This window comes from Salvelinus alpinus, chromosome 8 (genome assembly GCF_045679555.1).
Source record: "Salvelinus alpinus chromosome 8, SLU_Salpinus.1, whole genome shotgun sequence".
Taxonomy (NCBI): Eukaryota; Metazoa; Chordata; class Actinopteri; order Salmoniformes; family Salmonidae; genus Salvelinus; species Salvelinus alpinus.
The window spans coordinates 74,141,401-74,153,167 of NC_092093.1; the positions used below are offsets into that span (position 1 = coordinate 74,141,401).

Sequence of the window (11,767 nt, forward strand, 5' to 3'; positions counted from 1 at the left end):
ACGGTGGGAACCACACATGCAGAGATCATCCGTTCACCTACTCTGCGTCTCACAAAGACACAGCGATTGGAACCAAAAATGTCAAATTTGGACTCATCAGACCAAAGGACAGATTTCTACCTGTCAAATGTCCATTCCTCAAGTCTCTTCTTATTATTGGTGTCCTTTAGGAGTGGTCTCTTTGCAGCAATTTGACCATGAAGGCCTGATTCACGCATTCTCCTCTGAACAGTTGATGTTGAACTCTGTAGAGCATTTATTTGGGCTGCAATTTCTGTGGCTGGTAACTCTAATGAACTTATCCTCTGCAGCAGAGGTAACTCTGGGTCTTCCTTTCCTGTGGCGGTCCTCATGAGAGACAGTTTCATCATAGCGCTTGATGGTTTTTGAGACTGCACTTGAAGAAACTTTCAAAGTTTTTGACATTTTCCGGATTGAATGACCTTCATGTCTTAAAGTAATGATGGACTGTCTTTTTCTCTCTGCTTATTTCAGCTGTTATTGCCATAATATGGATTTGGTCTTTTACCAAATAGGGCTATCTTCTGTGTACCACCCCTACCTTGTCACAGCACAACTGATTGGCTCAAATGTATTAAGAAGGAAAGAAATTCCACAAATTCACTTTTAACAAGGCACACCTGTTAATTGAAATGCTTTCCTGGTGACTACCTCATGAAGCTGGTTGAGAGAATGCCAAGAGTAGGCAAAGCTGTCATCAAGGCAAAGGGTGGCTTCTCTGAAGAATCTCAAATGTAAAATATATTTAGATTTCTTTAAAAATGTTTTGTTACTACATGATTCCATATGTGTTATTTCATAGTTTTGATGTCTTCACTATTATTCTACAATGTAGAAAATAGTAAAATAAAGAAAAACCCTTGAATGTGTAGGTGTGTCCAATGTTTTTTACTGGTACTGTATTTGTTTTAGGAAAACAACTAACTTCCTGCATTTCAACACATTTTGCCATGTGGCTGAGAGAAACATTTGCAGTTTTAAAATGCTATTCTGCAGATTTTGTAGTTTTAAAGCTAATTTCCCGCAATTTTACAAATTTTGCCATGTGGCAGAAAGAGAAAAAAATAGCTATTTTATAGCTCATTTCATGCTATTCTTTCGAAGACAATTTCCTGCTGCTCTACACATTCCTCCTCACCAGCGTCATGATCAAAGTCTCATATGCAGTATATCATTTGGTCATTGTGCTGCCACAGAATGAATTGTGAGCAAGGCCTCAAAAAAGCTTTATATACCAGAGCCGCGAGAGAAGTTCTATATATTATTGAAACAATGTTGCGATTGTTTGTGAGAGTTACAACAGGTGTGGTTCCAGTGGGGGAAATATTCTATTGGGGAAAGGTTCCTGTGGGGGTTGCCATGGAAGCCAAGAAGGGGAGTGAGGTGTGTGTGTGTACTCAAACACACATGCATGTGGGGGTCTGGGAGAGGAAGTGTGTCCATCTGATGAATAGGCCTGAACTCAATTTTATACACTAATTGTAGTCCCACCCATTCATTTCTAATGACTGGCCATTTTTAACCATCAACACCACAGGTGTACAAAGGTTAAATAAAACCCAAAATAAATGTATTTTGTCTGTTCAGATGCTCTGTGTGGACAAAGTCATGGAATGTTATGACAATCAGATTAAATGAACTACATTTTTCAGAAAGAAAACTTGTAAATCGGTCCAAAACACAGCAGGAGGGTTAGAGTAACTGTCCAGTGAAAATATCACTTTTACAAGTTCATATTCTGTAAACTCACACCCAAATAATGCTGTTGACTCATCCTATACTCATATTTGTGGCAAAGCATAAACTGGAGAAAAAAAGCTTCCAAAACCTCAAACTTGTAACTCCAACAGGCCATTTAAAAAATGCTTGCTATTTCCTCATATAGGATGATGTCATCCTCCAGAGGAGGAGGATGAGCTGGCCAATCAGCGGTCTACTCACATTAATATTTGGAATAACTGGTACACGGTCACACCATTCTGTTGTTGGGGTACGCCAATACCATTCCAACACAGAAAAGCAGCATTTTAACATACTTAATTGCCGTTTTTTGGAAGGAAAACTATTTCACTCATATTGTAATGAATTATTCGTCATATTTCATAGAAATCTGGAAAAACTGGACAGTTACTTTAAAGGTCGAATTTGGGCAAAAATGATCAAATAACATCTTTAAACTGTATAACTGATCAATGCACCATAATATCAGGTCATTTATTGCTTAAAAACAAAAACTAAATGGATGAATAAGATATTTGGCTACAGAAGTGCCATTTCTTACCAATCTCTACAGCTTCTGTCTACCAAACAATCCTGTCAATTTGGCGTCACATACTGGAGCAGTTTGCTGGCTAGCTACAAGTGGCTAGATTAGCTAATGGACTAGCTATGTCGATTGCGGTGCACATAACCAGAATGACACTTTGATGAACCCCCAAAGGCACACCCCATTTCTGTTTGAAAATTGAGAAAGAGGTGTTGGACCGGTTATCATGCAAAAAGTTGACCGTTAAAGCACATTTTCTGCAACTCTACATATTTGGCCATTGCTTATGACGTTTTCAAATGCTATTTGGGGGTCCCCAACCCACCAAAACAAATTAAAAATAAATATATATATATACTGTATATATATTTTTTTTTTATTGGGTGGGACGAATTGACCTGTTCTGAATATTGGGGGGGGGGGGGGACATGTTCCCCCCTTCCCTGTGGCAATTTCGGCAATGGGTTAGTCTCTACGGGCCCGATTCAGACTTAGGAAATGTACGCCTTTCCTACGCAAACGTCAGTAGTTGGTATTCAGACTTACCGTATGCAGGTGCTTAATGGGCTTTGTTGGCGTGGTTCCCTTGCATGTGCTGAATAAATGTCATTCAACCACTGAAAACCCTCCCACTTGCTGGCCAACATAATTTCTTGGGGAGTTTTTATTCAATAGGGTTTTCTGTACATTTTTTAAAAGTCATCCCTTTGAATTTGGTGTACCTTTCATTTGAATTTTCTCGACGGGTAGGTTGTAGGTTATTGTCCTGCTGAAAGGTGAATTTCTCCCGAGTGTCTGGTGGAAAGCAGACTGAATCAGGATTTCCTCTAGGATTTTACCTGTGCTTAGCTCTATCCCGTTTATTTTTATCCCCCAAAAAAACTCCCCCGTCTTTGCCGATGTCAAGCATACCCATACCATGATGCAGCCACCACCATGCTTGAAAATAAGGAGACATAAGGCTTTGCATTTAGGCCAACATGTTTATTCCTTTGCTGTGTTTTTCTTGCAGTATTACTTTAGTGCCTTGATGCATACAGGATACATGTTTTGAAATATTTTGATATTCTTCTTTTCACTCTGTCATTTAGGTCATTATTGTGGAGTAACTTCAATGTTGTTGATCCATCCTCAGTTTTCTAACATCACAGCCATTGATCTCTGTAGCTGTTTTAAAATGACCAATGGCCTCATGGTGACATCCCTGAGCAGTTTCCTTCCTGTCCTGCAGCTCAGTTCAGAAGGACGACTGTATCTTTGTTGTGTCTGGGTGGTTTAATACATCCTCCACAGCATAGTTATTAACTTGACCAAGCTTAAAGAGATATGCAATGTCTGATTTGTTAATGTTACTCATCTACCAATCACTGCCCTTCTTTATGAGGCGTTGAAAAGCTCCCGGGTCTTTGTATTTGAATCTGCTTGAAATTCAATGTTTGACTGAGGGACCTTACAGATGTTTTATCTATGGGGGCCAGAGGAAGGGGTAGTCATTTAAAAATCATGTAACTTATTATGTGAATTGTTAAGCCAACTTTTACTCCTGAACTAATTGAGGCTTGCCTAAACAAAGAGGGTGAAATACTTATGCAACAACAATATTTTAGCTATTACATTTTTTATTGATTTGTATAACATTTGTATTTTTTTTAAAACTTTGACATTATAGAGTATTTTGTGTAGATGAATGACAAAAAAAAATCACAATTAAATGGTAGAGCTGCAAATGCATATGTGGCCTTGTAGCTGAAACAGAACAACGCTGTAGCATTGACAGTGAATTCTGATAAAGGATGGATAAGTCAAGGTTAAATGCGTTACGCCAATGCAGATTTAGGCCAGCAACCTTTCGGACCATTTCAGTGGGCTAACCGCTGGACTATGCAGTGGCCATACTGTTCAGAAGTAGATGAATCTAGCAGCAGTCTACTCCTATATTGCACTAGATGTGTCTTTGTGTGCTAAATTAGCGCAGAATGAAACTGATGACATTGTTCAGGGACTTTAGTTCATTAGCATTTTTGTGCTTAGCATTAGCAGATAATATAAATGGCTCTAAGTGTCTGACAACTCCTTTCCAAATGACTGTTAATGTGGCCCTGATTAGCCTGTGTCTAGTGCAGACAAACTTCATGCAATTTGTCCAGATACGAAGAGTTCTTACATATTTAATCTCTGGTTCTCTAGTTCTACTAATGGTTCTCTAGATGGATGAGGTCAATGGTTGGGCTATATTCTCTCATTCCACTAGACTGAACTGTAACTCGTTTGAACTGTAACTTGTTGGAAGTGCAAAGGGATGTTGTACACAAAAGTGACACCCCCAGATACAGAAGTTCAGATAATATACTGAAGAAGTCTAAAGTTAGCATATTTGTTTTACACCAAAGGTGTTGTCGCTTTCTGTTTTCATACACCATGCCGAACATCCCAACATGTCATATAGATCATTCCATAACATTTCAGCCAATACAACAATTGTAGGTCTACCATACCGTATTATCGTATAATTCTGTTCCATTTTATGTGCAGACATTACTAGTTAGGCCTACCTCTCAGTAGTATTAGAACCTAAGAACCCCTGATTTAATTTCCCTGATGCCAAAACAAAATGTGAGAATGTGCCAAGTGTAGAAATAGGGGGAGTTCTTTTACGGACCAGGACCAGGAAGGGTGCCAAGCCGACACCAATCTAATATTTAAACGAGTTATTGGCTGCCGATGTGGTGCAACTTCTGTTAGGAGGATCACCTGCACCCACCACCTCTCTAAGGGCACACACACACACACTCACAAACACACACATACACACACCACCTCTCGGAGGACCTGCTTTTCTGAAGGGCTTAGCTCCTTAAACCTTCTAATTAAAACAAGAAATCCCTTCGCCAAGACCCCCACTGCAACCCACCCAAAAAGATTATTAGGAATTTAATGGGGGACATTTTGCATCGCACACCATCTGAGACCCTGGACTTGTGGCAAAATTGTGGGAACGGTGACAAAAAGCGAAGAGAGACAGAGGGAGGGAGAGAGATGTGGAGAGAGACATGGGGGGGATACAGAGAGAGACAGAAAGAGAGAGAGAGAGATGGGGATAGAGAGAGAGAGATTGTGTGAGGGGTGAGAGAAAGAGAGGGGGACATCTCTGAGCCAAGTAGAAGTAGAGGTGAGAGGAGTGGGCCACCGTCATGGAGCCCCACACAGATAAATCAACATCACAGGAGCACAACATGTTTCACTTGTAATTACGGGGACGGTATTATTAACAGGCTATTCATTCAGGAGGACGTTTCTCTATAGAGGTACTCAGGTGTCTGTTAACCCCCAACACACACACACACTCACACACACACACACACACACACACACACACACACACACACACACACACACACACACACACACACACACACACACACACACACACACACACACACACACACACACACACACACACACACACACACACACACACACACACACACACACACACACACACACACACACACACAGAGCTGTCCGTATTAAGGGCATTGATGAAAGGCTGATATCGGTTAGCTGGCTTTAGGTCAATAAACCCCTCTTCTACAGATCCTAGGTCAGCCCTCAAATGTAATAACTGAAAACTGTCCCAGTTTCCATTGGTAAAGAAAGAAAGTGAAGTGGATGTGGATATGGTAGGCTTTTCTCAGCCACATTTTACAGTTCATCCCTATAACACCTTTTATATAGCATAACACACATCAATCTTGAAGTTGTTAATGCAGTAACTAAGTGACAAAAAAGCTTGGATAGATGTAGTACACATTGGGATTTTTCTGCTCCTTTGTGGGCCTCTGTCAGGAGACAGTTTTGTCTCCTGAAATAGGAACATATGCTGTCTGCTAGGCTCTTTCTCTCTTCATCATGTGAAGTATCACCACTTTGGGTTATATGACACTTACATATGCAGCCCAAGAATTACAAGCTCATCAAATGCACTTGTTAATTCACAGGTATCATTTTTGCACCAGTCTGTCAAAAGCTAGAGGTGTTCCTATTTCATTAGTACTAGATATTAGCAGGTAATGGCTGGTACTCTATATTTCATTAGTACTAGATATTAGTAGGTAATGGCTGGTACTCTGTATTTCATTAGTACGAGATATTAGCAGGTAACGGCTGGTACTCTGTATTTCATTAGTAGTACATATTAGAAGGTAATGGCTGGTACTCTGTATTTCATTAGTACTAGATATTAGCAGGTAATGGCTCATATTCTGTATTTCATTTTACAGCCTTTGTAGCTAGTTCTTAATTTTTCTTATTTGGAAAATGTTTGTTAATAAACTTAATTATCTTCAAATATGCATTGGTTTTCAATTGAAAGGTGCAATATTTGACCCAGCGATAGGCCTACTACACATCTTGCCCCAGAGCAGAACTATCAGGGAATGCGCCATTCACAAGTAGGCTAAACTAAAATGTAGCGATTATGTTGTGACCTAAAATGTAGACGACTGATTGGACCTTGTTTTACTGTAGTTTTATAGATCTTTAAGGCAAGTGAATTCAAGTAGCCTATCCATGATATCTGAGTGGATACGGAACATGTCTTTTTAACAGAGCTCTTTGAAGGTAACCTGTCAAATCATGTTTTGTATTTGCATGGTCTTGTGCACCCGCGGACTAATTTCTCAGGATGACAATGCACATTCGCCAGGGGATTAGCGCGACCTATAGCCTACGACGCTTCCCAGCAAGCTTCTGATCTGCAGTCTGTCGCTATCTGGCTGAAGTCCACGCAGTTATAGCACCCAACTTGGCGACATTTATGGCACAGGCTTACAATGGACGCATGCCCACCTCTCCCTCTCTCTCTCTTTCTCTCTCTAACACACACATTTAGATGTTGTCTTTCTCTAACTGATTTATTCATTAAGTAGAGATACATTTTCTCCCCCCAAGAAATACAAACTATTTTCGGGTGAATAAAATGTATCAATTTCTGTGGGATTTTTGGACATAGGCTATTTGAGGTTGCCAGCCTATAATCGAAAGGTCAAATGGGTAGTGTGGACAGTATAATTATGTTATTCAATTACATTTGCAACTAAATATTGCTTAATAATACGGTCAAATGAAAGCATGTCGCATGATTACATTGATTGTGTGACTAACAATGAATTCAGGTAGGTTCGTTTCATAAACTCTGAAATAGAATATTATTACAAAAGCCATCAGTCATTCGTGTTCGATAATGTCTTTGAACGTCACATTATCACTGAAAAACCTTATGCATTGATTTATACATTCGGCAAACACGGAAAACAATGTAGGCTCTTTAATTCCATTTTATTCAACGTTATGTTGTTTATAAAACAATCCCATTACCAGATACAAATTTGAACGAAGGGAAAAACCCAGAAGCGCACTATACCCCCACGAACACTTCATTGAATAATACAATAATTACATGATTGGTGTGTGCCAAATATACATTTCAAATTAAGGCAAGACAGCCTATTAATATAAACGAAATTATTACGTGAGAATTTTCCATAAAGAGATGTTAATAATTTGCCTAACATTATTGTTATAAAAGTATTCCATTACTAAAGAGCTAAAATAAGCTTTATGCCTATAGGCCAATATTTCTAAGATGAGAATTTAGGAAACAAAGTAGACTAAAATTCTCTCCATAGTTGCATATGAATAGACAAAATATTAACATGTAAACAATAGTCCTCGGTACCAAATCGAATGTGCCCACTATATACAAAAATGTGCATTGATTTGTTGCAAGAAATAAGAAAGATAGCGAGTTCAGTTCCAATATCAGAAATGTGTGTAGGCCTATATTGATTAATTTGTCACAAGGCATAGGCTATAACTTGAACAACGAGATAGGCTATAACCTGAATAACGAGATTCATTCCAATGTCATTTTCAGATGAATTTTAAACATGTTATAAATACAAAGGGTTATGTTCCCCCTTTTAAACATCTATTCAGTGACACGTGTATTTCATATTTTATAAATAGGATAACTGTACATTCTTCGATTCATATTTCACTTGATAATTAACACAACGTTTGACACTGTAGAAAACACACAATATGTGAACATTTATTTACATATGTCTACCATCCATAGACAAATGATATCTAGATAAATAAATCCATATTAAATAACTTACAAATAAATACAAGCCTGGCTTGGAACAACTTCTGTAACACTTGAGGCAATGAAAACGTATAGGAATTGTCTGAAGCGTCTTCTAATAGCCAATTTGTTCCAGTTGACTGGTGCCCTACTGACCTGCACGTTTAGTGGGTAATAATAGAGTTGTCTCAGACTGCATGGAGTTCTTTATTGCATACTGTAGTTCCCTTCGCCTTTTATTGCTGTCTTATTTAAGACGTTGCATCACTAGGCCGAACTCCATCATGTCACATTACCCTTTGGATTAATACAATTAGGAATAGAGCATATTCAGCATAAGTATAGTTTGGTATACTACTTCAATGTGTAAGGACATCAACAAATTATTTCCAAAAAGAATGTTCTTGCATAACAATTTGTGAATAAACATAGCCTATCCATGTGTGTCACTTATCCTACTTCTTGACTATTACAGGAGATGTAGTGGGCCTATTAACTGAACGCTATTTGACAATCTCCCAGACCTCTGTTTGTTTCCTTTGCCTGCATGGTGTGTTTTCCCTAAAATGATCCCACTACAAAACGTATTTACCCTCAGGACAATTAACATTCAATTACAATGAATAAGTGACTATACATCAGATGGCCCACACCACAACCAACCCTCTGGGCACAGACGTCAATTCAACTTCTAATCCACGTTGGTTCAACGTAATTTCGTTGAAATGACATGAAAACAACGTTGATTCAACCAGTGTGTGCCCAGTGGGAAGTGCCCAAAATGGGCCAAGTTTTCAGTAATACATGTGTGGGTTCTGTATTTTAGCCTAATTAGGCTACTCCACTATAAGCTGGTCACATTTGACTTTTCTCTTATCAATTATGAAAGGGCGTGTTTAGTTCCTCCTGCATTGGGTAGAACTGGCTGCGGAGGTGGATGTCATAGGGGACATGGATATCCCGGATGTCAGAGGACCCCCGTGACATTGAGTTCTGACCGATGGAGTTGCGACCCGCCACCGCCGCGCAGTACCGCATACCGTAATGACAGCTCTTTCCATAGTCAGCTGGCTCTTCGTGCTTTAGGGAGAATATCCCGTTAAAGTTGATTGGAGGGCTCAGAGCACCACTGTCGAATTGAGGGCTCGAACATTCTGGGGACGTGCTCTCGTAGAAGGACTCGTAGGCACTGCAGTAGGAGCTAAATGGTCTGAAAGGTTTGGCGCTGTCCATGGTGCTGCTGCCGTGGCCTGAAGACGCTACAGCCTCGGTGGAACTGTGATAAGGCGCAGGGTACATAGCGTCGAATGGGGACCTACCAGTGAAAGATGTCTCTCCGTTGTGGTCCGTGATGACATTTCTGGCATTGAGCTGGAGACAGCCCGCCACTAAGTTGGTGGTTGGCTGAGACAGTCCCTTGCAGAGCGCCTGGACAAATGCCAATAGGTCGGGTCTCTTGCCGGTGCTGAGGATCTCCGACAGCGCCCAGATGTAGTTCTTGGCCAGTCGGAGAGTCTCAATCTTGGACAGCTTCTGCGTCTTGGAGTAGCAGGGCACGACTTTGCGCAGGCAGTCCAGCGCGTCGTTCAGCCCGTGCATCCTGCTCCGCTCGCGCGCGTTGGCCTCCTGGCGCCGAATCTTCACTCTGTCCACGCGCCCCTTGGTCATCTTCTTTTTACGTGGGCCTCTCCTCCTTCCTGGTAAACCGTCCACGTCCTCGTCTTCTTGGCCTAGCTCCTCTCTCTCGTCCTCATCCCTCTCCGAGTCTAACTCATCCTCCGTGGTTTTGATGTGGGTCTGGGAGATGGAGATGGTATCGGCTGCTTTTAGGAAAGGTTCTTGTTTACTGACCTTGATCTCGCGCACGCAGTCTAGAGGGAAGTTGGCCCCAAACTGGGTCCCGGTCCCTGGCCTCATTGCTGGCTCATCAAACGGTAAGGTCAACATCGTTCTTCAGCGTGACAGAGGGAAGATACGGCTGATTAGTCAGACGTTATCCGTTATTTTATCATTAGACATTTATTAACATTCTTAGCATTATATTTTACCCATGGCCTTATCTGGACAAATTTACATCCAACCGAATTGAATATTATAGGCTATAATCATTCAATTTTCTTGAAATATATCTATAAAGGTCTATATCATATAGATGTCTACATATAGATGTCTACATTTATGCATCTGTATGACTTTAGTATACATCTTTACATGATTAGCCTATTACTGGAAATAATCAAATGATAAGGACAGTAGCCTAGACACCCTACCATTAACTAATTCATTAATTCAATTGAGCATCCTTTTAAACCCCAATTATAAACGATCATTTTGCTAGATACTTTGATTTCAATTCAATTTCAATCCCACAACATGACACCAATTCATTCCCTTTCCCCCCACACTCAGTCTACATGCATTTTCTCCCTCACCTGGATGCTGTGTCAAACAGTGCACATCTTCTCAATAGCCTTCCAGGTAGCTTTACGCGCCAGCACCTTTTTGTTATCGCGATGGGAGATAGCACCAGAGTGGTTCTACTCTCCTTCTTCTCCTTGTCTTTTCTCTCTCTCTCTCTCTCTCTCTCTCTCTCTCTCTCTCTCTCTCTCTCTCTCTCTCTCTCTCTCTCTCTCTCTCTCTCTCTCTCTCTCTCTCTCTCTCTCTCTCTCTCTCTCCCCCCTCTCTCTCTCTTTGAGAAATGACACCGATGCCAACCGCCGGAGCTGGTACCCATGCCATCTGCTGATGACGTCACCTGGCAGCGTTGGCCACGTGGTGTGGTCTCGAGGGACTGTTGAATTTCTCCCTGATCATCTGGCATGCTTCTTGCTTCTGGGAAACATCGCAAAGCTTCCCTATGGCTTCTTTAGGAACGGGAGGAAACCAGTAGGGACCTCACACAAAGAACAGATAACACAACAGATGCATGTAAATTCCAGAGAATAGATGTATTCCATGTGAATATCCATGTACTGTCTCAGGGAATGGTAATGCGTGGATTGTAAATGATAAAAGCAAGGCAATTACGTGGGAATTAAGGATGTTGTTTTAAGCAATTGTATTGAATTCAATGTTGATGACATGCTATGTTGAATGTACATAAAACATTACATGAAATGCATGTAATGCATACAAGCCAGAAATACCCACTTCAGAAGTTGCTTAGGTTATACAAATGAGTGACAGCTAGAGTGACATGATTGATAGCTCCTGTCTTTTGGGTCATGTTGTCAAGGGCGTTTGCCAATTGGCTGAGTTTGCACTGATCGGGAGATTCCCAAGGCCTCTCCTAAATGTAGACTTTTTGGGAGAGGAGTGTCATAAAAATAATA

The 11,767-nt window shown here is 40.6% G+C and overlaps 1 protein-coding gene across 1 annotated transcript; it reads right to left on the reverse strand.

Annotated features, from left to right (window-relative positions):
• Window positions 1-7,605: 7,605 nt before the first annotated feature.
• neurod6a (neuronal differentiation 6a) lies at window positions 7,606-11,036 on the reverse strand. The gene is made up of 2 exons (XM_071415059.1): window positions 10,868-11,036; window positions 7,606-10,386 (listed from the first exon to the last, which is right to left on the reverse strand). Exon 2 carries the CDS (start codon window positions 10,380-10,382, stop codon window positions 9,312-9,314), a length of 1,071 nt encoding a protein of 356 aa, XP_071271160.1. The 5' UTR covers window positions 10,383-10,386; window positions 10,868-11,036; the 3' UTR covers window positions 7,606-9,311.
• Between the last annotated feature and the right edge of the window lie 731 nt (window positions 11,037-11,767).